Source organism: Salvelinus namaycush, chromosome 16 (genome assembly GCF_016432855.1).
Source record: "Salvelinus namaycush isolate Seneca chromosome 16, SaNama_1.0, whole genome shotgun sequence".
Classification (NCBI taxonomy): Eukaryota; Metazoa; Chordata; class Actinopteri; order Salmoniformes; family Salmonidae; genus Salvelinus; species Salvelinus namaycush.
The window spans coordinates 20,098,849-20,122,954 of record NC_052322.1 but is presented as its reverse complement, the minus strand read 5'-3'; the positions used below and the strand labels follow the sequence as shown (position 1 = coordinate 20,122,954).

At 42.5% G+C, this 24,106-nt stretch overlaps 4 protein-coding genes across 7 annotated transcripts in view; all 4 read left to right on the top strand.

The window, feature by feature from the left end:
* The window catches only part of LOC120061148 (protein prickle-like), a 42,717-nt gene extending 34,255 nt beyond the window's left edge, over positions 1–8,462 (top strand). The window contains exons 5-11 of the mRNA XM_039010722.1: positions 791–928; positions 4,431–4,634; positions 5,334–5,520; positions 5,859–6,197; positions 6,460–6,768; positions 7,012–7,368; positions 7,465–8,462. Of these exons, the coding sequence (XP_038866650.1) occupies positions 791–928; positions 4,431–4,634; positions 5,334–5,520; positions 5,859–6,197; positions 6,460–6,768; positions 7,012–7,368; positions 7,465–7,943 (2,013 nt within the window). The 3' untranslated portion in view covers positions 7,944–8,462. The remainder of the gene's footprint in view (positions 1–790; positions 929–4,430; positions 4,635–5,333; positions 5,521–5,858; positions 6,198–6,459; positions 6,769–7,011; positions 7,369–7,464) is intronic.
* A 1,574-nt stretch (positions 8,463–10,036) lies between these two features.
* Positions 10,037–13,799, top strand: LOC120061147 (protein FAM110A-like). The gene is made up of 2 exons (XM_039010721.1): positions 10,037–10,226; positions 11,841–13,799. The coding sequence occupies exon 2, from the start codon at positions 12,039–12,041 to the stop codon at positions 13,323–13,325; it is 1,287 nt and encodes a 428-aa protein (XP_038866649.1). The 5' UTR covers positions 10,037–10,226; positions 11,841–12,038; the 3' UTR covers positions 13,326–13,799.
* Positions 13,800–14,294: 495 nt separating this feature from the next.
* Positions 14,295–19,002, top strand: LOC120061146 (sodium-dependent lysophosphatidylcholine symporter 1-A-like). 3 transcript variants are annotated; one of them, XM_039010718.1, is made up of 8 exons: positions 14,305–14,465; positions 14,710–15,105; positions 15,214–15,364; positions 15,712–15,769; positions 15,929–16,075; positions 16,991–17,071; positions 18,513–18,589; positions 18,831–19,002. In XM_039010718.1, the coding sequence occupies exons 3-8, from the start codon at positions 15,266–15,268 to the stop codon at positions 18,837–18,839; spliced, it is 471 nt and encodes a 156-aa protein (XP_038866646.1). In that variant the 5' UTR covers positions 14,305–14,465; positions 14,710–15,105; positions 15,214–15,265; the 3' UTR covers positions 18,840–19,002. The 3 variants fall into 3 exon arrangements, 2 of the variants coding, with proteins under 2 accessions (XP_038866645.1, XP_038866646.1); XM_039010717.1 differs by having other exon boundaries at positions 14,295–14,465; positions 18,513–19,002; XR_005478304.1 differs by lacking the exons at positions 14,305–14,465; positions 14,710–15,105; positions 15,214–15,364; positions 15,712–15,769; positions 15,929–16,075 and adding an exon at positions 16,510–16,721.
* Positions 19,003–20,050: 1,048 nt separating this feature from the next.
* Positions 20,051–22,641, top strand: LOC120061145 (peptidyl-prolyl cis-trans isomerase FKBP1A-like). Of its 2 annotated transcripts, none has more exons than XM_039010716.1 (5): positions 20,051–20,167; positions 20,283–20,330; positions 20,830–20,942; positions 21,226–21,361; positions 21,601–22,641. In XM_039010716.1, the coding sequence occupies exons 1-4, from the start codon at positions 20,131–20,133 to the stop codon at positions 21,352–21,354; spliced, it is 327 nt and encodes a 108-aa protein (XP_038866644.1). In that variant the 5' UTR covers positions 20,051–20,130; the 3' UTR covers positions 21,355–21,361; positions 21,601–22,641. The 2 variants fall into 2 exon arrangements, 1 of the variants encoding a protein (XP_038866644.1); XR_005478303.1 differs by having other exon boundaries at positions 20,055–20,167; positions 21,226–21,405.
* Positions 22,642–24,106: the final 1,465 nt, after the last annotated feature.

Genomic DNA, 24,106 nt, shown 5'->3' with positions numbered 1-24,106 from the left:
AGAAACACGAGCAATGTACATTAGTCCGGTGGAGTCCAAATTTGAGATTTTTGATTCCAACCGCTGTGTCTTTGTGAGACGCAGAGTAGGTGAACGGATTATCTTTGCATGTGTGGTTCGCACAGTGAAGCATGGAGGAGGAGGTGTGACGGTGTAGGGGTGCTTTGCTGGTGACACTGTCAGTTATTTATTTAGAATTCAAGGCACACTTAACCAGCATGGCTACCACAGCATTCTGCAGCGATACGCCATCCCATTGTTTTTCAACAGGACAATGATCCAACACACCTCCAGGCTGTGTAAGGGCTATTTGACCAAGAAGGAGAGTGATGGAGTGCTGCATCAGATGAAATGGCCTCCACAATCAGCTGACCTCAACCCAATTAAGATGGTTTGGGATGAGTTGGAGCGCAGAGCGAAGGAAAAGCAGCCAACAAGTGCTCAGCATATGTGGGAACTTCTTCAAGACTGTTGGAAAAGCATTCCTCCTGAAGCTGGTTGAGAGAATGCCAAGAATGTGCAAAGCTGTGGCTACTTTGAAGAATCTCAAATCTCAAATATATTTTGATTTGTTTAATACTTTTTTGGGGGTTACTACATGATTCCATATGTGTTATTTCTTAGTTTTGATGTCTTCACTATTATTCTACAATGTAGAAAATAGTAAAAAAGAAAAAAAACTTGAATGAGTAGGTGTCCAAACTTTTGACTGGTACTGGCGTTTTGTTCCTCACTAGTTTGTTCTGCTTGAGTCAGCATTATAACTTCTGTATGTGTTTTGTGTTTCCAGCCTCAATACTGTAACCATCTGGATGAGGAGGAAAAGAAGGAGCTGTGTATGTTCAGTCAGCAGAGGAAAAGAGAGAACCTGGGCAGAGGCATGGTCAGACTGTTCCCTGTCACCATGACCGGAGCCATCTGCCAACAGGTAGATACTGCTGAGGGAGGGGGGGGGGGGGGGGGAGATCAGGAAGGAGACTAGGGTGGGATGGATACAGTGAGTGAGGAACCAGGGAGATGGAGACAGGAGGAATTAGGGAATTCTCTGGTTTTTGGTGTATGTATCAGACCTGGGTTCAAATATCTCAATTATTTTCACATTTGAAGTAAGTATTCACATTTTATTTGAAAATACAAGTGGTTTAATATTTTTATGTATTTGGAAATTAACTTGGAAAGTATTTTAAAATACTCAAATACACTCCCATGCATTTAACCCAGGTATTTAAAAATAATATTTGAAATAAGTATTTTAAAATACTCTCAAATAAAATTTGTTAGACTTTGGTTTTTACAAATAACCATTCAAATACTCAAAGATACTTATTTTGGGCTCTTTTGAAAAGGCTCAAATACACAGAAAAAAAGCATTTTAAATACCAGATACTGAAATACACACCAAGCCAGGCACATACAGTTGAAGTTGGAAGTTTACATACACCTTAGCCAAATACATTTAAACTCAGTTTTTCACAATTCCTGACATTTAATCCCAGTAAAAATTCCGTCTTAGGTCAGTTAGGATCACAACTTTATTTTAAGAATGTGAATGTCAGAATAATAGTAGAGAGAATTATTTATTTCAGCTTTTATTTCTTTAATCACATTCCCAGTGGCTCGCACACGCTTTTTCAGTTCTGCCCACACATTTTCTATGGGATGGAGGTCAGGGCTTTGTGTTGGCCACTCCAATACCTTGACTTTGTTGTCCTTAAGCCATTTGCCACAACTTGGGAAGTATGCTTGGAGTCATTGTCCATTTGGAAGACCCATTTGCGACCAAGCTTTAACTTCCTGACTGATGTCTTGAGATGTTGCTTCAATATATCCACATAATTTTCCTCCTTCATGATGCCATCTATTTTGTGAAGTGCACCAGTCCCTCCTGCAGCAAAGCACCCCCACACCATGATGCTGCCACCCCCGTGCTTCACGATTGGGATGGTGTTCTTCGGCTTGCAAGCCTCCCCCTTTTTCCTCCAAACATAATGATGATCATTATGGCCAAACAGTTCTATTTTTGTTTCATCAGACCAGAGGACATTTCTCAAAAAAGTATGAACTTTGTCCCCATGTGCAGTTCCAACCCGTAGTCTGGCTTTTTTATTGCTGTTTTGGAACAGTGGCTTCTTCCTTGCTGAGCGGCCTTTCAGGTTATGTCGATATAGGACTCGTTTTACTGTGGATATAGATACTTTTGTACCTGTTTCCACCAGCATCTTCACAAGGTCCTTTGCTGTTTTGTGATTGATTTGCACTTTTCGCACCAAGGTACGTTCATCTCTAGGAGACAGAACGCGTCTCCTTCCTGAGGGTATGACGGCTGTGTGGTCCCATGGTGTTTATACTTACGTACTATTGTTTGTACAGATGAACGTGGTACCTTCAGGCATTTGGAAATTGCTCCCAAGGATGAACCAGACTTTTGGGGGTCTACAATTGTTTTTCTGAGATCTTGGCTGATTTTTGATTTTCCCATGATGTCAAGCAAAGAGGCACTAAGTTTGAAGGTAGGCCTTGAAATACATCCACAAGTACACCTCCAATTGACTCAAATGATGTCAATTAGCCCATCAGAAGCTTCTAAAGCCATGACATAATTTTCTGGAATTTTCCAAGCTGTTTAAAGGCACAGTCAGCTTAGTGTATGTAAACTTCTGACCCACTGGAATTGTGATTAAGCGAAATAATCTGTCTGTAAACGATTGTTGGAAAAATTACTTGTCATGCACAAAGTAGATGTCCTAACCGACTTGCCAAAACTATAGTTTGTTAACAAGAAATTTGTGGAGTGTTTGAAACACTTAGGTTGGAGTCAATAAAACTTTATGTAAACTTGAATTAATCATGATGTACTGTTTTACGTAGGACCACCCCAGCCCTTCCGTTTGCAGCCAGCCCTTCCGTAATAAACAAACACACACACACACACACACAGTAGCTAGCTCGCATAAACCGTTGGACTTCAGACATCGTTTGCCACTAACATCATGAATAGGGCGCATAAATCATCGCACACATTTTCAAAACGTTATAATAAACCTTCTATACTAAAACAAGTGACATATTAGACAACTGCAACCTGTTAAATGTTACGATCGTGTGGCTAGCAAGTGTTAGCTTGCATTGTTCAGCACATAGAAAGTCACTTTAAACTTTAGCTTGCTTGCTATCAACTCAAAATCGTCTAGCTAATCAAATGTATGTTTTGTTATAAATTAACTAGTTAGTTAATTAATTTTAGACTGAACATTTCCTTACCCCACTGAAGTTATTAATTTTCCATCTTGGATGTCCTCTGTTTACGTAGTAGGGCAATGATTGTGAATCAACCATGCGTGCTAGCATTACTTTAACAGAACTTTCCCTAAAAGTTCAAACATGGTTACATTTTAATACAATTTTGGTAATGTTCTAGGAACATTCTCCAAATGGTTTTACATTGGGAATGGTCTCATAGTTCAGAGAACTTCAAGAAACAACATTCTTCTGTGGGAATTTCAGTACTTCTGCATAATGTTTCCTTATGGTTATATTTAGTCATATTCTCAAATTGTTCCTAGAACGCTAAGAGAACTTTCCATAAAAAAACAAGAACATGTTTAATGTTCAGAGAACGTTCCAAGAATGTTATTTAAAAACATGTACATTACGTTCTCAGCATCAACAAAACACTCTCTATCCTCTCTTGTTAAGTGTTTTCAGGTATGTTGGTCTCGCCCACTATTTGGCCACACCTGATCTTAATGAGTGCTTGTTTCCTTTGAAATGGGGTATTTTTGAATAGACTAAAAACATGTCAGGCTTGCTCCATCCTGGTGGCGCAGTGAACTAATTCCATGGATAGAGAACAGAGGATTATAAATTCGAATCTCACTGATGCCGTGTCACAATTAAAAAAATAAATGTGTTTCCATGATTAATGCCTAAGGAAATTAATTTCCATGTGTCCTATCTGTTCTTGGAGTTCAAAAAAGTTAACCCAAAATAAGCTAGCAGTGTTATTAAAAGTCTTATAGAAACATTCAGTGACTTTTTATTTTATTTTTAAACCTACAAATAACCTATCATTTTAGTTCTCTGAGTTAATAAAACCTCCCAGGAAAACTGTCAAGGAACCAGAGCAAAAAGTTCTCCGAACCTCCCTGCAACCTAAAAATAAACATTCCCAGAACAGGCAAAATGTTTAGTTCTGTTCTCGGAGCGTTTAAAAAAAAAAGTTCAGTTTTACTAGTCAGGAAGCGTATGGCTTCGTTCCCAGAACAAATGGGAAACCAAAAATGTACGTTCCCACAACTTCCAAGGAATCAAATGTGCGAGCTGGGATGTATTTGAACCGAGGTCTGTTATGTATACACTTGTGTTCTCACATGCTCATTTACATTTTGTTTACCTATTGTTTTGTCTCTCTGTCATTCTCTGTGTTTCAGTGTGGCAGACAGATCTGTGGTGGGGATATAGCGGTGTTTGCCAGCCGGGCTGGTCACGGGAGCTGCTGGCACCCTCAATGTTTCCAGTGTGCCTCTTGTACTGAGCTGCTGGTGGACCTCATCTACTTCTACCAGGATGGACAGATCTACTGTGGCAGGCACCACGCTGAGAGGATCAAACCGCGCTGCCAAGCCTGTGATGAGGTGATTGACTCTGTCCTGTCATGACTCTTCCCCGTTCAACAAATGATATGCTTACTGTGTATCCAGTCCACTGTCTGGTCATGCACTCTGTCGGCCCTGTCCTGTCAACAAATCTCTCCATACTATGTACGCTGTCTGCTCATATACTGTGCTGTCCACAAAGCTCTCCAAACTGTGTATCCACTCTCTGCTTATACACTCTCTGCCCTGTCTACAAATCTCAATTTTTCAAATCGCCACTCTCCAGTTCTAACACTGACTCTTATGAGGAGATTTGTATCTTTGGCAGACTTGTACTCGGGGCTGGGAGAGTGTGTCTTTATTTGATTTACATGCCTGTAGACCCTAGAGGAACATCTAGTCCCTCAATGAGACAGCCATATGTTGTTGTTCCACAAACCCCTTTTAAATCGCTCTTCCACGCACGCACACACCCACACAGACTCTTGTTTAGACCCTTGGTATTTCTGACTTAAGAGATTAGATGAAGTAGACATAGGTCTGTCATGACTGACCTTCACAAGTCCTTAGAGGATGTACCCTGTCACACTGTAAAGACAGTCTTAGAGAAAAACAGAGCTGTCATTCCTCATGAACCAGAAATGTTCAATAGTGATTTGCTGAGCCTCTTACCCTTTTTTCCACCCACTCTCTTGCTCTCTCTCCCCCTCTCTCTCCTCCTCTCTTTCTGAAATGCAGATAATTCTAGCTGATGAGTGTACGGAGGCAGAGGGCCGACACTGGCATATGAAGCACTTCTGTTGTTTTGAGTGTGAAGCAGCGTTGGGAGGACAGCGGTACATCATGAGAGAGTGCCGGCCGTACTGCTGCTCCTGCTATGAGTCCCTCTATGCAGAGTACTGTGACACCTGTGGGGAACACATAGGTACTGGAACAACACAGGTCCATGTTTGCACAAAAGGAAACATATATATATATATATATATACAACCACTCACACAGAGAGAAGTATACAACCACTCACACAGAGAGAAGTATACAACCACTCACACAGAGAGAAGTATACAGCCACTCACACAGAGAGAAGTATACAGCCACTCACACAGAGAGAAGTATACAGCCACTCACACAGAGAGAAGTATACAGCCACTCACACATCGAGAAGTATACAGCCACTCACACATCGAGAAGTATACAGCCACTCACACATCGAGAAATCCATACACACTCAGACAATTTTCTTAGACCCGCTTTGTCTTCCAGGTATAGACCAGGGGCAAATGACCTATGAGGGCCAGCACTGGCATGCTGCCAAGTCGTGTTTCTGCTGTGCCCGCTGTCGGCTCCCCTTGCTGGGGCGGCCCTTCCTCCCACGTGGGGGCCTCATCTTTTGCTCCAGGCCCTGCTCTCTGGGAGAGGACCCAGATAACTCAGACTCGTGTGACTCAGCCCTCCAGAGCCGACATCCGCAGCACAGACGCTGTGAGACAGATGAGAAGATCCAGCAGCCGCAGCGCTGCTACCCACAGCAACCACCAGAGGGAGCCAACATCCCTGTTGTCCCAGGAGAAGTCTGCATTCATGCTGCACTGGAAAATAGACGTAGGGGCTTACTGTACATACATAGATGCAGATGGCATTTACATGTTATGTAGGTCATGCCTGAGCCTTTTTATTTTCCCAGCATGTAACAGCTTTGTAATACTCATACACATAGATTATTTTACTTATTTAGCAGGCTCTTTTATCCAAAGTAACTTTGATCACATGCTCAAAAACAATAGATTTTAGAAATTGTCAAAGATTACATAGCATTTTCTATTTAAGCAAGGTGTGTTTTATCTTCATTTCATCTGTCTCACAGGTGTTCACATCTCTACTAATGTTCCGAATGGAGTCCCCCCACCACTCAACGATCATCCTAACCTCAGAGGGTCCTACTCTCCCCTTCCTCATTGTCACTTAGCCAATAACTGGGGACCATCTTGTCCTGTCGACCAATCACTCAGCAGTTTGTACCCTGGAGATTGTGGCAAGCATCCAGGCAGTAGTCTGGAGTTTTTAGGAGAGCCCAATGGCTATGCGGGACACCCCCTCACCAGTTTCAGTAGAGGAACGTCTACTGCAAAGGACTGTGGGAACTGTGTGGAGAGAAGTAGTCAAGTTATGCAAGGTATTACACAAGGCAATAACATGCATCATAAGTTAAAGTGGGACTGTTCGGAATGAAAAAGTTAACTGTGGTGCTCTGTTAGATACAGTTGGCCACAAGCAAGAGTTGAGTTATATTCTATAAATCTGTAACCAAGTCTTACTCACCTCCTGTTATTGTGAGTTGATTCAACAGAAATTGTATCCCTTGCTTTTTTTATTTATAAATGGAGGTATTTTATTTGTTTTCTCTCCCTCTTCCCAGTGTTTCCTCCCCCGAGGAACTCTTCCTTACCTGCATCACTAAACCATCCCAGTCCTGCTGCCCCTCTGCCCCTCCCGCCCCCTCAACCCAAGTCTTGTGATTTGATAATCAGGCCAAATCTGCACCAACCAGAGCCAAGCCCCCCTGACCCTAGCCCCCAATCAAGTCGAAGTGGGACAGCCAGGGTCAGTTTCCGAGAGCCAATCAGCTGCAGCTACTCTGTGGATGAGGAGGAGGAGGAAGAAGAGGAGGAGGATAAGGAGAGAAGAGAGGGGGATGAAGAACAGGCAGAGGATGGAGGTTTTGGGAGCAGGTTACATATGCAGAGGGGCATTCCACCTCAAATGGACCTTCTGGGTAAGAGACAGAGACAACTTTTTTTCCCTTTTCGTTCTCTTTTTTTCTTTTCATCACAAATGCCAACCGTCTTTCATTTTTTGCGTCTCCTCACAGATGGTTCATACCAACATCGTAGTTTACGGCGGAGGTGGAACCGTGGCCGTGTGGCTTCCGACTCTACTCTCCACCTAGGCACAGCGACACGTTTCCGTCACTCTCAGCCGGACAGGCCCCGTCTGGATGCTCTAGAAAGGAGACGAGAGAGGGAGAGTGTTTCCCTCTCTTCCCCTGGCGTCACAGAGCCCCCATTACTCAACCTCCAGCCAACCCAGTACAACAAACATGAGGACTCTTGCTCCACCTGCTCCTCCTCCTCAGACTCAGAAGAAGATGGTTACTTCCTGGGGCAGCCTATCCCCCTGCCCCCCCAGCTAACCCACAGGCCCCAGTCTGTGGATGGAGAGAGGGAAGGAGAGAGGGGTGGAAAGACAGAAGGAGAGAAGGACAGGGGGTTGAGAAACAGCCTGAGCAGGAAGAGAAGGGCCAATGGCCTTGGTGCAAAGGACAAAGACAAGAACTGTGCCATCTCCTAAGTTTGACCCTCACAGTGAAAGTTCTGTTTTTCAACGATCAAGCCAATGTCCAGTTTCACAATAAATGATAAATATTAATCTGTAACATGTTGGGGATACTTTGAATACAATACTCCTATCCAGCAGACTCATTCAAAGATTAAACCACTGTACTATAAGAAGGCAAGAGGAAACAGCGAGAGTGACTGACTGTAAGATGTATTAGAGGGATCAGATCTAAAATAGAAATGTTGTGTTTGTATGTTGTTTCGGGCACTTTTTTGCACAGTAGAGTGAATCTGGCATCCATCTAGGAAGTTCTGTAAGAAAATGTCACTGTGTTCCCGCAGTGCATGTTATAGGATTTACTCAAACGTGAAGAAATTCACTTGACATTATATTCAAGTGAATTTGTGGAAAGAGAACACTCATTCCAGTATAAACATGTAAGCATTTATTGTGGGAAGCTATTCTTATATCTATTTTTGTATAGGACCATCTAATTAATGTACATTAAAGATTTGAGGATTCCTTCTCAGATTCTACATTTCTTTGAGGGTCTTCATGGGCATTTGTCTCTCTCACTCACGCTCTGCTTCCAAACATGCACATTAGAGAGTTCTTCAGAAAAGAATGTGCTGGCAGTGTTCAGTCACATTATTTCACCAAGGCCGATATAAACTAAGATTCCGCCTTTAATGTTTTTGTAGCATAGCATTTTTTTTCTACTCTGAGTGTTAAATGCAATGTTACACATTTTATGAGAATAATGATTGGAAATGTTTGTTCAACCAAATAGTTGGCTAAATATTCTGTGAGAACCAAAACAGAGTGTTGGTCCCACACAGTGAGATTGAAAGACTGAATGTGCAAACCTGGACTGTGAATGTTGGTGTGTATGTTTTGACAACCTATCATATCAAAATGTATTTGTCACATGCGCTGAATATAGCAGGTGTAGACTTTGCCGTGAAATGCTTACTTATGAGCCCTTTCCCAACAATGCAGAGTTAAAAAGGAAGAAAAATGTGCAAAAAAGGAAATAGTAACACAATAGAATAAGACTATATACAAGGTTCTCACTTTGACGTAAAGCCTCCCTATGTGAGCATATGATATTCAAAAAAAGAAATTGTGTACATTCATTGATTTTTAGATCAAAAACACATTTACTTCAAGTCTAGTTATTTTTATACTCTTGGGTGCTGGTTCCTGTTTTCAATGTTTTTTGTTGAAATGTAAAACACTTTTTAAACTTTCACTTTTCAGAGATTGTGGAAACTACAGTTTCTGAAAGTTTTGTACTAGGAGAAATAAATTCATTAAACTACAATTTCTCATTTCATATCTGAATATACACAGTGTACAAAACATTAGGAACACCTTCCGAATATTGAGTTGCACCCTCTTTTGCCCTCAGAACAGCCTCAATTCATTGGGGCACTGACTCTACAAGGCGTCGAAAGCGCTCCACAAGGTTGCTGGCTGATGTTGATTCCAATGCTTCCCACAGTTGTCAAGTTGGCTGGTTGTGGTGGTGGACCATTCTTGAGACACACAGGAAACTGTTGAGTGTGGAAAAACCCAGCAGCGTTGCAGTTGTTGACACTCAAACCGGTGAGCCTGGCACCTACTACCATACCCTGTTCAAAGGCACTTAAATATTTTGTCTTGCCCATTCACCCTCTGAATGGCACACACACACAATCCATGTCTCAAGGCTTAAAAATCCTTCTTTAACCTGTCTCCTCCCCTTCATTAACAGATGACATCGATAAGGGATCATAGCTTTCACCTGGTTAATCTATCATGGAAAAAGCATGTTTTGTACACTCAATGTATGTTTCATTCATTTCAATATTATGTTTCATTTTGACAATTAACTCCAACAACGGTCCTCTTTTTACAGTCTATGGTCCACACACTGACCTTCTTCAGAGGAAGGCTTCTGATCAGAGATGGGTCTGTTATTGTGTAACAGGTTCATTATTACAAACACCAGCATGCTTTAAAGAATAAATCATTAGAGGAAAAGAAACTGTCATGTGACAGAAGAACCCGGTCTACTTCCTTATGTAGGAGTGATTGGTCAGAGTAGTCAGGTGGGGGAGGGAGTAGAACAAGGAGGAGGAGCAGCACATGAGTCGTCTGACAGGTTTGGCTGGTCTGTTGCTCCCTTCCATTCTGGAACACATTTACACGCTACAGTAGAATTCTACAGTTGTTACCCTTTGTGGCGTGATGAGCTGTAGAGAGGCCTAGAGTTCTGTTGGGGACCTGTAAGATTCTACTTCCACTCTAAAGGTGAGTTTTCATTGGATTGTAAAGCCTGAGTAAGTGTGCGTGTGTCCTAGGAACCAACGCCTTCAAACAAACAGGATCAAAGAACACTAGGACAAGACCGTCTATAAGGCCTTGACTGTGTTTTTGTGAGAGGTCCTTTCAGTTTCATGTATATACCTGGCTTGTAAGTTTCTACTAGTCTTTTCTCATTAACCTCCTGGGTCATCCCATGGTGTTAGGTGTTTTTTCTTCCTAAATGGAACAAGCTGAGACTTGAGCCTGGGTGGAATGAGAAGGATCGGTATGTTCATTTTACATACCACTGTACAGAACTTTGTGTTCAGTATTACTGTACTTGGAGAACTTAGCCTAATAAAATAGAATGTCCTCTGCCCTCATTGACATGCATTGCACTGTGTGTACAGTAGGAGTGTGAGAGGAGAAGCAACATTGAGATAAAGAGATAAGGACATGCAGGTGAGAGTGCAGTGAGACAGTTGTTGCTCGAGGTGGAATGAGAAACATGTTGAGAATGTGTCTGTCACACAGACTATTAGTGGTGTATTTTAAACTCACTCTTCCTCTTTCATAAAGCAATGAATACTGGTTTGTCATTGATATCTTTGCACTTTATCTACCAACGGTGCATGACACCACACAATAGGAACGTTTTTAGAAGTTAATAACAGGCCTACACTCTTAACTTCTTGTTCCCCAGTAGGGTCAGATACATGGAATCATTTCCCTGACCCAACCCCCTTGTATCCAGCTACTGAAGTTAATGTCTATGTTGCTGTGGTTACTGATCTTCAGCAGATTTACTGGTGTAGAAAAACCTATATAATGTGTGTTCTTCTAAGCAAAACAAATATTCAGATAATGAATTGATGAGGACTGACTACAGTCAACTCCTAGATGGGTGGGTCAAGTGTTACGGTTTCAGAAATACAAACCAGACAACCCTGGGGTCTGCAGTCTAGAGGAAGCCCAAGCCCAGCACAACCCCCTAGCAACTGGGAGCTTTATTTAAAGATGGCGTGGCATTGTTCCCCTCTAACAGCTGTTGGGGTGTGTGTCTGGGTATTCCTCCAAACAATAGTTTGTTGACAGCTGGTGAGCCCCCCCCCCCCCCCCCCCCCCCCCCCCCACACACACACTTTTCTTCAGTCCTCTCTCAAGCTCAGGCTTTTCACTGGCCTTACAATTAATGAAAATGAAGTGTGGAAGTGTATTGTGTTATGTTCTTGAGATCGATGGGTGCTAGGTGTAATTGTTAAATGTTTGGACCCGCAGCCAATGGCCTGCATCCGACCCGTTCCTTTTCTATTCAGATGTATAACATTCTGTGTTGTGATTGGCTGCATCCTGGGGTTTTGTGGGTGCAGGGGGAGGAGCCATTATACTGTTGACTTACAATATCCCTGAATCAACCACAGCACTTTATAGTGCTTAGTGTGAGTTGCTGTATCAGTTACATTGGGGCAGTATCTCTGTATCTCTCCCTCTGTCTTTGAGGTAACTGTGAATTTATATTGATTGCTTGCCTGTATGTTTTGTCTCTTTCCTCTGACACATATATCTGATGGTGTGTAAGTTGCTGTCTGATGTATGATGGTGTTTCTCCTTTTTCTACAGAACATCGAGACTTTAGGGCACCAGGGTTCAAGTGAGATCCCGTGGGAACTGGACGAAGACGGAATCATATCAGCCAAGAGCAAAATCCTGTCAACTTTCAGGGGACAGTAGGATCCTGGACTGATGGCATCCAAAGAAGTTTGACTTTGGGTGGCCAAAAACAGCAGGAGAAAGACGGGAGTCAAGGACAACCCACCCATGTTACCTCCTACTCCCATCTCCAGCATGCCTGTGGAGACCCCCCAGCCTGTCCTGACACAGCCGGTGAGGGCTGCTGGGACGCCCAACCCCAACCGCATCCTCATGCCAAACCGCCTCCTCCAACCAAGAACAGCGGCAGCAGCTGAGCCCAGGCAGAGCGCAGTGGAGAGGCTGGCGGCAGACAAGGCTAAATACGTCAAGAGTCAGGTGGCCCCCTCCAAGCAGCAGCCAATAAAAGTGCCTCCGCCTGTCATGCGCAAACCTCTGATGTCCCCGGCTACCGGACTGCGGCCAACCCGTAAGACCCAACCGCCTCGCTCTAACTACACCCAGCAAGGGAGTGCCCCATTGGACCTGGAGCACCTGAGTAACCTGATCAATGGGATGGGTGAGGCTGAAACTCCCCCTACCGCCCCCACCATGGACCCAGTGGAGAGTAGTCAGGCCCCTGATTGCCCCAGCACCACTACCATCTCTCCTTGTCCCTCTCCGTTCTCTGCTGGGGCTGCTGAGGGGATCCCGACCCCCTGCCCTGAATGGTCCACCCCAGTCAAATTAAGGATAAATGCCTCTGGCCCCCTAAGTCCTTCTGGATGTTCTGCTGCAGTAACCATACGTAGAGTGGACGTAATACCCCAACACCACCATACAATGCCAGTGAGGAAGCCCTTCAGAGCACGGCAGCAGATGCATCTCCCATTGCAGCCCATGGCTCTGCATCCACACACCCAGATCCACAACGCTATGTCACCTCTTCGTCTCTTCCACCCCCGAACTACCTATGCACCAGGCCCTGCATCTCCTAAACCAGTCCCAGCCCCTCCACCACAAGACCACACCCCAACCCCCAACTCCCCGTCTACCCCCGTTCAGTTCCCAGCCAACTACTCTGTACTTCCGCCCTCCCCGTCGGTCACTCGCCCGTCCTCCGGTAGCTCCAGGAAACGGCCCTCTCTGACCCGCTCCAAATCAGACATGAGTGACCGTTACTCCCGGGCCAGTACTGACCTGGAGCGCTTCTTCAACCTGTGTGGTTTGGACCATTCGGAGATGCAGGTGCTGAAGGGGCCGGCCTCGGACATTGTGTCCCTTGCACAGTTCCGCAGTGCCAGTGCTCCTGGGTCAGAGTGTGCAGGCCATGAGGGTGAAGAGGAAGAAGAGAACGGTGGGCCTGCAGAGCCAGCTCCCTATGGTGTCTCGGTCATTGAGAGGAACGCCAGAGTGATCAAGTGGCTTTATGGTATCCGCCAATCCAAGGATACTGCCAGGAGCACCAACATGTAGGGCCATGAGACTGATGTAAATAGAGGCAGGGGAGAAAAATATGGAGGTACACTTTAAACATAATTCCTGTACAGAGAAAAAAAACTGGAGAAGTCTGACTGCTGTATAAACCAACCAATGACAATGAAAATGAAAGGAAGGGACTGATGTGTACTAATAATGAAAGAAAATGTATGTTAAAGCAGTATGATAAGAGTGTTGGACATCATTTGTGCAAGATATTTGGTACTTTGTACTACCACCCGTTTCACCTTTATTGACAAAAAAGATAGCCAGTCAGATTAAGTAAGTTATCAGAATTGTGTTCTCTTTTTTTTAAATGAGAAATACATCAACATATTTGTTTTTGTCTCATACTGGGGCTTTCAAGTCTTTCTTGGTTGTTGGTTGTGCTGCTGTTTGATTGCTTTGTTACTGTATGTTCAGATAATCTGTTTCTAAATAAATACCATTAACAATGTTAAAGTAAACTGATCTGAAGTGTGTGAGTTCATCATTCATGTTCTCTGTTTTCTAGGGGTGTAGCTGAGGCAGGAAAAGGTAGGGACTGACTGGGTGAAATTCCAGGAGTTTCACGAGGTCATGGGAGTCCAATTCAATATGAAGTTTCTGTTGAACATTTGGCTTAGTGTGTTTTACTCCATTTGAACTTGAGCAACTCATGATTAATGACGATGTGAAACAATGATTTGATTTATCAGAAGCATTTATTTGGTTCTCCATCCTCTTGCAATGGACTACCATTTCCCCTAACACCTTTTTGTGTTATAACACTTTAGTGCTTCATGGGTGGGTTCACTGGGTTGATGTACTTTGGCAGGAGTTTCTCACTTTCAAAGGGCCAGGGTTGTTCTGTGGGATTGTCAACGATTAAGACGTGTGCATGTGTCCATGGTTACCAGATACTAGTAGTACTTAGCTTGTTCTCATGTCAGAAGCAGAGAATCATGCTGAAGTAGTAGGACAGAGATATACCTTACAGAGGAGGCAAAGGTGACCTGGAGTGGTCTGTAACCACCGGGGAAGCCTAGTTCCAAAGGATGAGCTGCTTCAAAACTTTTACAGATCTTGAGGAGTCATTTACTCGCCCAAACCATTGATGGAAACACATGCAAGGACAGTCATCAATGCAAGACTATTGTAAGCTTTAATTTAAAGTTTGAATTTCTTAAATATAAAACTGTTAATTACCTTTTATTGTGCTTAGTAAACCAAAAATGGGTATAAAATGTTGATTTTCTCTTTAAAGAAGACTTCACTTCATGTTTTCAACTTTTCAACTGAGACAGGTAGCTGGGCTGTGGAATAGGACAGGAAAAACACGAGATCCTATTCACACCCTTTATTTTACTCTCTCTCGCTCTCTGTTTTTCTATCTCACAAGCATGTATGTCCAGTGTGTGTGTGTGTGTGTCTCTGTAATATATCCGGTCACTGTAGAGGCCAGGGGGCTTCTTCTGTCCAGGAAGCTGTGCTATGCCATGGGAGGCGTGCCATATCAGATTACTACTGTTGACATGGGCTTGGCTTTACAGATGTTCCTGCTGGATGTTCTACAGGTCAGTAATGTTACTCATTGCCTGCATGCCAGTCAGTCAGTCAACTCCACTGTCGTCTGTCTGTCTGTAATCTCTCTGGCCTGGAGTCCTTTCTGTCCCTGGCTCTTTTGCAGATTGAGGCCTTCTATGTTTCTCTGATCCTTCAAGAGGAACTGACCCATCCCTACCTTCAGGCTAGTGAGCCTCAGCGGTTTGACACCCATTGGCAAACTCATGCCATGGTTAGTGGATCTCAGTAATGCCTTCAATTTTTATATTGACATTGAGCAGTGCTATCCATTCGGGCTGTCCTTCTCAGAGCATCCCTTTCTGTATTTTGTGTTTTTCAGGGTGGTTGTCTCCATGCCTTTTGGGGTCTTCTCCTATGTCCTGCTGTAGTTCATGTCTCAAGCCTTCAGTGTTCCCTGGTACCTCACAGCAAACTGCCTGTTTGAGACCATCATGACATCCAGCCTGTTATCTACTCTTCCTTCACATATAGTATGGCCCGCCAACCCTATCTCTAAGTCTTTACCCTTTACATCCTCAACCACTGTTTGCCTTGCTCCATTTCTGTATCATCATGACTACTGTATGTATCCCAAACAAATCACTTGGCTGTAGCCTGATCTCTGCAGGGCTATTGCCGTTGCTTCTTGAGAATTACCTGACTGTATGAAACAAGAAGTACAATTTACATTCCTTAGGGCATCAGTATGGTTACTGCCTTCCATACTCTTCCTGTGTCAGTGTGACCATGGTTACAAGGTGCAATTCTTGACTGACTCTATAGTTAGTATCACAAACCCCTTTTTTTCACCATGGTTTCTGTCTCTTTCCTGACACAGTGTATTAATGTGCCTTCCCTTTCGCTGAACATGAGACAGAGACTCTGCACAGCCTACAGTAAGAGCTTGATATCCACTGTCTCGTTTTTCATATTGTATTGATGAATTGCATACAGTAACAATTGATAAAATTATACATTTCAGTTTTTCAGCCTCACCTGTCCCTTGGTCTGTCTGTTTCTCCTTCTCTCTCTCTCTTGCTTTCTCTCTCTGATAGGGATGAGTGTGGAGAAGCTGGCAATGCTGGTGGCCTCTGTGATTCAGGGTCAGGTTGAGGCTGTATTCTACACAGAGAAGGCTGGGGCATGTCAGCAGTTGGACCAGAGCCAGGAGCTGCCTCACAACACCCCTTCACCACAAACCGGTACTACAGACCATGGTTCTACTTCCCCTCTGAAACACACTGCAGGCAGGGCATGGTGCAAGTAACTGTTTCCCAGTCTCAAACCCTAGCCTAACCCAGCACTGAAGGATATACCGCTCTCCTACTATGTTGGTTTAGCAGCATTTCTTTGTCTGTGGAAGTGAACTTACCTATAATTCCAGGGATATCATATTACACTAATTAACTGTCCTTAGCACAACTAACAAAGGCCATTCTTGTGTGTGTGTGCACGTGGGAGCATGCATTTCAAGGACATGAGTTTGTCTTGTTTGTTTACCCATAGGCCTGTGCGTTTTATGCATACATGTGAAGGACTTGTGTTTGTGTAGCCTTGTTTATCTGTGAGGTTTTGTGTATTTTTCCCTGTTGTAAGAGTTTCCTGACCTCAGTGCTGGTCATGGGTGGGCTGTTCTTCCTCTGCTGCCTTGTCCTTTTCCTGGGGGTGAAAGAGCAGCGGAGTGAGTCAACGGTCAGAACAATGGAGTTAGGGTTAGAGTGTGGTCAGTTTAGAACTGCTAGAGCAAAGCACATGGGAGGTCAAGGTTCAGTAGAACGTGTTCAAGAATCTAGAGCTGGGAGGTGGCTAAATAATGGATAGGCTTGGAACTAAAGAAACTTAGTCACGGTAAGTAAGTATTTTCTTCAGTTTTCTACAATACCAAACACCTTTCTCTGATTTTGTCTCCAGCTCCCCTCTCTAGTGTGGATAGAGTGTGTGTGTCCTATCTCTCCACTCTAAAGATGCTAGTGTGCCATGTTCCTAACCAACAACTGGTCCTTGGCTTCCTCTTTGCTGCACTTGCCTTCTAGATAAATCCTTGCCTGGACTGCATTCAAATTGTTCAACAAAAAATTCATAAATCTTGAATCAACTAATGCACATTTGTCCCTTAGATGTCTTTGGGGAACTTTGCACTGTTCTGTACCCATGCAGCTGGGCTTGGGTCCCAGTTCCAGCCCCTTCCGTCTCTGCTGGTAAGACATTGCTTGTTGCTACACACAGTTCTGTCAATGTCACACATAGTTGTATCACACACCCCACACCCTCTTGGCCACAAAAGGACGGTCTGATTGGCTCAATACACAGATGACAGAACACATTTCTTATCCAATCTGGCATATCATACTCTTTATGATTTGATATATTTATGTGTAGCTGGTATTCGTCTCTGCAAGCTAACCACTTATTCCTTATTAAAGGGCAAAAACTATAGCCACAAGACATTCTCTTGTTAGTGTTTAATATCTGGGATGGTTGTTTGTTTGTCCTAACAGATTGCAGCAACTATAGCTGTTTCACTGTTACAGGCATCTCTGGTATGGGCTTGGAAATAGATTACAATCTCCATTGGTCTGTGAGCACAACATTGTTTCTCCCTTTATGACAAGTTTATGCTCACAGTAATAATAGTCTTCACTTACTGTGTGTGTGATGTTTTTTTTTCTTCGTATTTACTGCCAGTCTTCGTGGCCATGTGTGTGATGCTAGGATTCAGCTTGGCAACCGTGTTCCTGCTGCCTTGGCGAGTCTGCAGTTAGAAGGCCACGACTCTGGCTTTGGGCTGTGTCTCTGCTCTCTACTCTACTCTGCTTGAGTTCTGTCTCTGCCTCTGTCACTCTGAATGACACTCAACACACACAAAATGCTGACTTGATGATTCATTAATAAACCCCCATGACAGCCTGTCAAGTGTTGAATATTCTAATATGCTGATATATGCTGATATATGCTGATTTGACACTTGGCCAGTTTACACTTCAATCGAACTCACCAGACAGTGCTTGTTGCATAATCTGCGTGTGGTCTGATTTGCGAACCAGTCTCTTATTATTCATGTAGGTCCATGCTCCCGGATGTGGTAGATGACTTAGCTGTGAAAAAACCCTGCTGCAAGGACCTGGAGCAACTGTTTTTTTCTACTGCTATGCCTTCTGCAGTAAGCTAGGGGAGGCCTGTCTGTTGGAATCTCAACCATGACTAACATTGAGTCATACATCCACCTACTCCTCCTCTCCCTTTCTCTCCTCATTATGTCAAATCTGATTTCATGTTTCTATCACTCAATTTATGTTACGTGTTCATGCATGCGTGTGTATATTTTCTGTTTGTATTTATGCTTGTTTGTACTGCAGCTTTGTGGGGTACACTATTAGGAAAAAAAGGTTCTTCAACTGTCCCCATAGCAAAAAACTGCTTTGGTTTTGGTCAACCCCTTTATGGTTTCTATTAGAACCCTTTTGGGGAAAGGGTTCTACCTGGAACCAGAAAGGGTTCTTCAAAGGGTTCTCTTATGGGGACAGCTGAAGAACCATTTTAGGTTAAAGAGTGTACTGTGCAGTTGCCTGTAGACAAAGTGAGGACATGATGACTGCCCTGATTGTACTGTTTGCCCCTGTGCCCATCACCCTGCTGCAGGTAGGGCTGGTCTTCTTCCACCTGTACCCCATCAACAAGGAACAACGCCTCCAGCTCCAGAGAGAGCAAGGCAGAGAGTGAGTCATGCACACTCTTGGCTCTCCTAAGAGGCTGCTTTAGTGCTCCTACTCTGACAATAGCTTCCTGTCTAAATCCAACATACTGCCTCACACCTTCACTTACACATACCTGAGTTTATGCTTCTTCTCAAACATCCTGCCGCACACTTCCTCTCTTATTGATGTTTTGTATTTGCATGACATTAAATATGTGTAGCCCTAGGCCACTAACTGTTCTTGTTTTCCCTTCAACTGATAGAGGAGATAGGATCAACACGCAGTCGTCAGTCAAGACGCCAACCACCTTTTTATTTAATTTAGCCTTTACTTATCTAGGCAAGTCAGTTAAGAACAAATTCTTATTTACAATGCCGGCCAAACCCGGATGACGCTGGGCCAATTGTGTGCCACCCTATGGGACGCCCAATCACGGACGGATGTGATACAGACTGGATTCGAACCAGGGACTGTAGGGACTGTAAAATATATTTTGATTTTGGTTACTACATGATTCCATATGTGTTATTTCATAGTTTTGATGTCTTCACTATTATTCTACAATGTAGCAAATAGTACAAATAAAGAAAAACCCTTGAATGAGTAGGTGTCCAAACTTTTGTCTGGCACTGTGTGTATATATATGTATGTATACATGTGTATATATATGTGTGTGTGTACATATATATATATATACATACATACATACATACATACAACACATATTCAACCCCTTATTTTGGGGGGCACAAAACTACCTCCATACTTCCATTCGTTTGAATGGGTTACCTTCAGATATCCCATGACACTTGTGCTCTTGAGAGTCTCCCCTTTCCATAGTATGGTCATAATACTGTACTTATCAGTTCAAAACTGATATCTCTAGTTTAAATTGACTGATTTTGATGGGGATTTTTTTATGTTACTTAGATTGACGAACTGGTTAATGTGAAAGAATTATTACACAGTCCTGACAACTCACGTAACTTTTCCTGAGATATATACTTACTAGAAACAATTGGAACACCAAGCTCACAAAAATAATTAATACATACACACTTATTTTAAAATGTCCATAAATGTGCTAATTGATGGCAGCCATTTTTTTTTAAGAACCAGGAAGATGAAGTTGTCAAGGTCACACCCCACACATGATATAATTGAAAAGCCCAGACTGTCCACTCAGGAGGACAACAGCACTTAATACAGTAGCTTGTATGAGATACGGACCAAAAACTGATGTCCACTAGCGAAGGACAAAAAGGAATTGTCTCAGGAGGATATGAACGATTAGGCATTACTTCTCATCATAACTGGCATTGGCCCATTAATTGCGGTTGCCCTCCCCCTTGTCTTCAATGCATTGGGGCATATTCATTACATTAATTCTGTTGCAAAACGTTTCTTAAAAACAGAACAAAAGGGGGCGGGATCTACCTGAATATATCGAATAGAAACTCCCGTTTTAGTTGCAAAACTGAACGTTTTGAAACTGTTTGGACTAATGATTACACCCTTGGACTTCCAGTTCCGCTTGCATTTTTGTGCGTCGGAGAGCGAAAATGGGAGTAGAAATCGAGACCATAACCCCGGGTGATGGTATGGAACAAACAGCAAATATGATTAAATTGGTTTAGTGGATATAACTAAATTCTAAATATAAATATGTTTACATATTGCCTGGCTAATTCTCACCCTTTCTTCAATCTTTTAGGCCAGACATTTCCCAAAAAAGGGCAGACATGCGTTGTGCATTATGTCGGTAAGTCAGCGAGCTAGCTAGCTGGATAGCTTAGCTAGCTAATGTCAGTTGTCTACCTTCGTCGGCAACAATATAAGTGTTGTGGTATTTGTTGGAAAATCTAATCTGCAAAGCTGATATAGTCTGATAAACTACGTAACAATTGCCACACCATTTTCTTATCTAATTAAAAGTAAGTCGTTTTTCTACGACGGGTAGCTAGTTAGTTAGCTATAATGGCTACCTACACACCCTAACTAAACTAGCTAGCTAAGACTAGCTCATAGCTTGCCAGTTTTCTGCTGAAAACCAGTGATAATTCATTATTAAGACGGGTGTTAGCCAACTTTCCATTGTTCAATAGCTTTATTAGTTTACTGTGGATGTTTATTTATCCAGGGGATTTTGATATGGATGCTATCAAACGGTAAATAGCTACAGTATTTGTGAGGGGACAAAAATGCAGGTAACGTTAGCTACACAGATCTATGACTTTCTCGCAATACTCTATTGCACGCAGGCTCACTGACTGATGGAACCAAGTTTGACTCATCCCGGGACAGAGGCAAGCCTTTCAAGTTCAAGATAGGCAAGCAGGAGGTGATCCGTGGCTGGGAGGAGGGGGTTGGCCAGGTAAGGTTCTCCTGGGTGTGTGGCCCAGTTGGTAGAGCATGGCGTTTGTAATGCAGGGTTCAATACCACGGGGGACCAGTACGAAAAATGTATGCGCTCACTGTAAGTCGTGAGCCACTCTGGATAAGAGTGTCTGCTTAAATGACTTAAATATAATGATTAAACCATTTGTTTCATTCATTTAGGAAATCAAAAAAATGGGTTTAGGAGTGATTTGTCAGGACACAATGGGAGGGTTATGTTATTGAATGACATCTTCCAAATCGGACATATTTTGTTTCAGATGAGTGTGGGCCAGAGGGCGACCCTGACCTGCACGCCGGACTTTGCTTATGGCAGCAAAGGGCACCCTGGCATCATCCCACCCAACTCTACACTAATCTTTGATGTGGAGCTGATGGGCCTGGAGTGAAGCCTGTGTGCGTGCACTTGTTACGTGTTTAATTCCACTCAGATTTTCAGGGTGAGAGAATTCTACAAAAAATCGTCTACAATAATTGCGCTCCACTGTTGGTGTTTAACTACAGAGTAGATTACAGTGGTAAGAGCTTAAGAGCTCATTAGAATGTGTGTAACAAGCTTTGGTGCTCATCTCCCATAATCCCCTCTGTCGCATCTCTCCTGTTAACCACAGAACTATCCCTGTCCCTCTCTGCAGGTTGACTCCTATCTCGGGAACATGGAGGAAAAGGCTAAAGGAAGATTAATGCACTTGACTCCTGTAAAAGACTGTCTAATAGCTTCAGCACTTCACTCTCCTTTCCATTTAGATTCAAATGTGTTTTTGTCGCTTGCTTAATACCTTATCCTTGATCTAGCTTGTCGTAGAACACCCTAACAAGTCATAGGCCATACCTTTCAGATATCATGTCATTTTATTCTGTTATGTATGTTTATGGTATTGTTTTTTTCTTTTTACTTCAAATAAGTAAGTCATGCCTGCCATCAGGGGTAAGTACTGACACAATTTGGGATAAAGTATCATTACACAAATATTAAATTTGATCTCATTCTTGTGGCTCCGTGAGTGGCCTTGCTTTAGCAACTTTTTTGAAAATGTGGACATAAGTGATTTAAAAAATATATATATGACTCTTTACCTAAATGGATCGGGTAATGTAATTTGGATTACAGAAGTTGACTTAAATTAATATTAGTGATGTTTTGATATAGATTTTTTTCAGTTGCATCAACTTTCTGTATGAAACACTGAATAGCATGGCACACACTGTTTGCAAGACCATATATATATATACAAATGTGTAATTAAAGGTCATTATTATAGTACAGAACTCGCAGAGTATGCTGACAAGTATAGTTTCCTCTCAAGCAACAAAATGGGTCAATTTCCTATGGGTGTGTTTGAATAAAAATATCATCCTTTAACACGCATGATATTGTGTTTTTTAAAATAGGATAGAAAAAATGTCAACATTAAATGTTACTTGCATCTCTGTTTCTTTATTCTGTTGCACAGTATCTGAGAAATGGTTCTCCACTGTAGACCAATTCTAGTGATGCTCTGAGAAGTGCTTAGGACATGTTTGAAATCCATTAGTAATCACAAGGGAATGCAAAATTGAAAACCTTTGTGGGCTGAAAACATTTGCATTCACAGTATTGTTTCATTATACCATTGTGTAAGATTTGTGAAGGTGCATGATTTTGTTTGAGGTTTAGTAAAGTTCTAAAAGCAAAACTTGATCTGTGATAAAAATGTTCTTCATACCCAGTACCACAGCACAGATTGGAACATGAGCACACTATGGATAAGTTAAATTGCCCCCCCCCAAACACAATGAGTCAACTCGCATCCCATTGGTTAATAAAAATTAATTATATTCCTCATTAAGAGCTTTGGATATGTTCTAACAATGTCAAAAAGAGACTTCAAATGTTTTTATTATTTCATAATGATTCTCATGCGTCTCTACTTCTCCCGAAGCAGACTTCAATAGATGACAAACCGACAAAGGCAACTTTCAGTTTATTTTCAAAGGGAAGAAGAAATACATCCAGATCTATTTACACTTTGTATTCTACAGCTTTTTGTGCAATTTTATCAACACTTGTAAAGACTTCATCATAGCTTTCTCTTATTGCTTTTGACTTCTGAATTTGAATAATTGAGAAATCTATCACTGTAGCATTAGCGGCATAATGTGGCTCAAAAGTAGACTTGCATGGTTAATGTTTGATGAAATGTAAAGCCACGACAAACTTCAAGTAGTATAGTCCTAAAAGTGAAAAAAATTGCAATATTTGAAATATCTATAGCCTTTTGAAAATAATTTCCTAATATTGTAAATGTTGAAATTCAACAAATGTATTTCCAACAAATACATACATAGCTGGCATTGTACTTGCGTTCAGCATTTGGACATGGACAGTGCTAGTCTTATTCAGAATTTTACTCTTATCCTTGGACTATAAATACAATTAATGAAACCAGAAGATAAATGTTTATCCCTGAAAAGTAATAGATTCTCAAACATATCTACTTTTCTCATCTATTTTCTTGAGAAAATAATTTTTTAGAAGACATTCAACTAGAACTCCCACTCAGGTCCCTCATTCACTTAGCTCTAAAAGAAAATGTTACTGATGTTTAACAAGGTGAACCATGTTCACCCCAATTTCAAAGACAACGAGAAGATTCATGGAGAATACAGTACATCAAAGTGTTCAAGGTTCAAATGTAGCAGGTGTGTATTTGAAGGTTCTGTTTAAGGTGAGTTAATAGCAAAGGGTTGAACATTTCTCAGGGTTACATGCAATGAGATGTGCAGTCATGGGAGCCACTGTAGATCAGTGGCAAAAAGTTTACGCATTCCCCATCAAATCACTATTGCATTTGATTTCCTAGATAGTTAGGCATGATTACAAATCTAACAGAAACAGATCATGTAAATCTCAATGTCATCCTCAAATCAGACACGTGGGTGGAGAATAAAAAGCAATATAAGTTCAAGTCAAAATCAAAGTCTGATTGCTGTTCTGGCTGTGACTCGTTAGAGGTTGGGGTTGCATGGTTGCTGTGAGGGAAGTCAGGGGGCTAAGGAGTAAAGTTGTCAGATATTGGTCGCCCCATTCATGCTTGTGGGGCCACGGCCACGTCCCCCGCGTCGCAGAGAGTGAAGGGCCACAGCGCAGCAACCCCGTAG

What these genes read in the sequence shown, in the direction of transcription:
- LOC120061147 (XM_039010721.1), top strand. Translation starts at nt 12,039, where the DNA reads ATGTTACCTCCTACTCCCATCTCCAGCATGCCTGTGGAGACCCCCCAG.
- LOC120061146 (XM_039010717.1), top strand. Translation starts at nt 15,266, where the DNA reads ATGTCTCAAGCCTTCAGTGTTCCCTGGTACCTCACAGCAAACTGCCTG. An exon ending in CTACTCTTCCTTCACATATA is followed by an intron (nt 15,365 to 15,711) that starts GTATGGCCCGCC and finishes TTCCTGACACAG; the next exon opens with TGTATTAATGTGCCTTCCCT. An exon ending in CACCCCTTCACCACAAACCG is followed by an intron (nt 16,076 to 16,990) that starts GTACTACAGACC and finishes TTTGTCCCTTAG; the next exon opens with ATGTCTTTGGGGAACTTTGC.
- LOC120061145 (XM_039010716.1), top strand. Translation starts at nt 20,131, where the DNA reads ATGGGAGTAGAAATCGAGACCATAACCCCGGGTGATG. An exon ending in GACCATAACCCCGGGTGATG is followed by an intron (nt 20,168 to 20,282) that starts GTATGGAACAAA and finishes TCAATCTTTTAG; the next exon opens with GCCAGACATTTCCCAAAAAA. An exon ending in ATGCGTTGTGCATTATGTCG is followed by an intron (nt 20,331 to 20,829) that starts GTAAGTCAGCGA and finishes TATTGCACGCAG; the next exon opens with GCTCACTGACTGATGGAACC.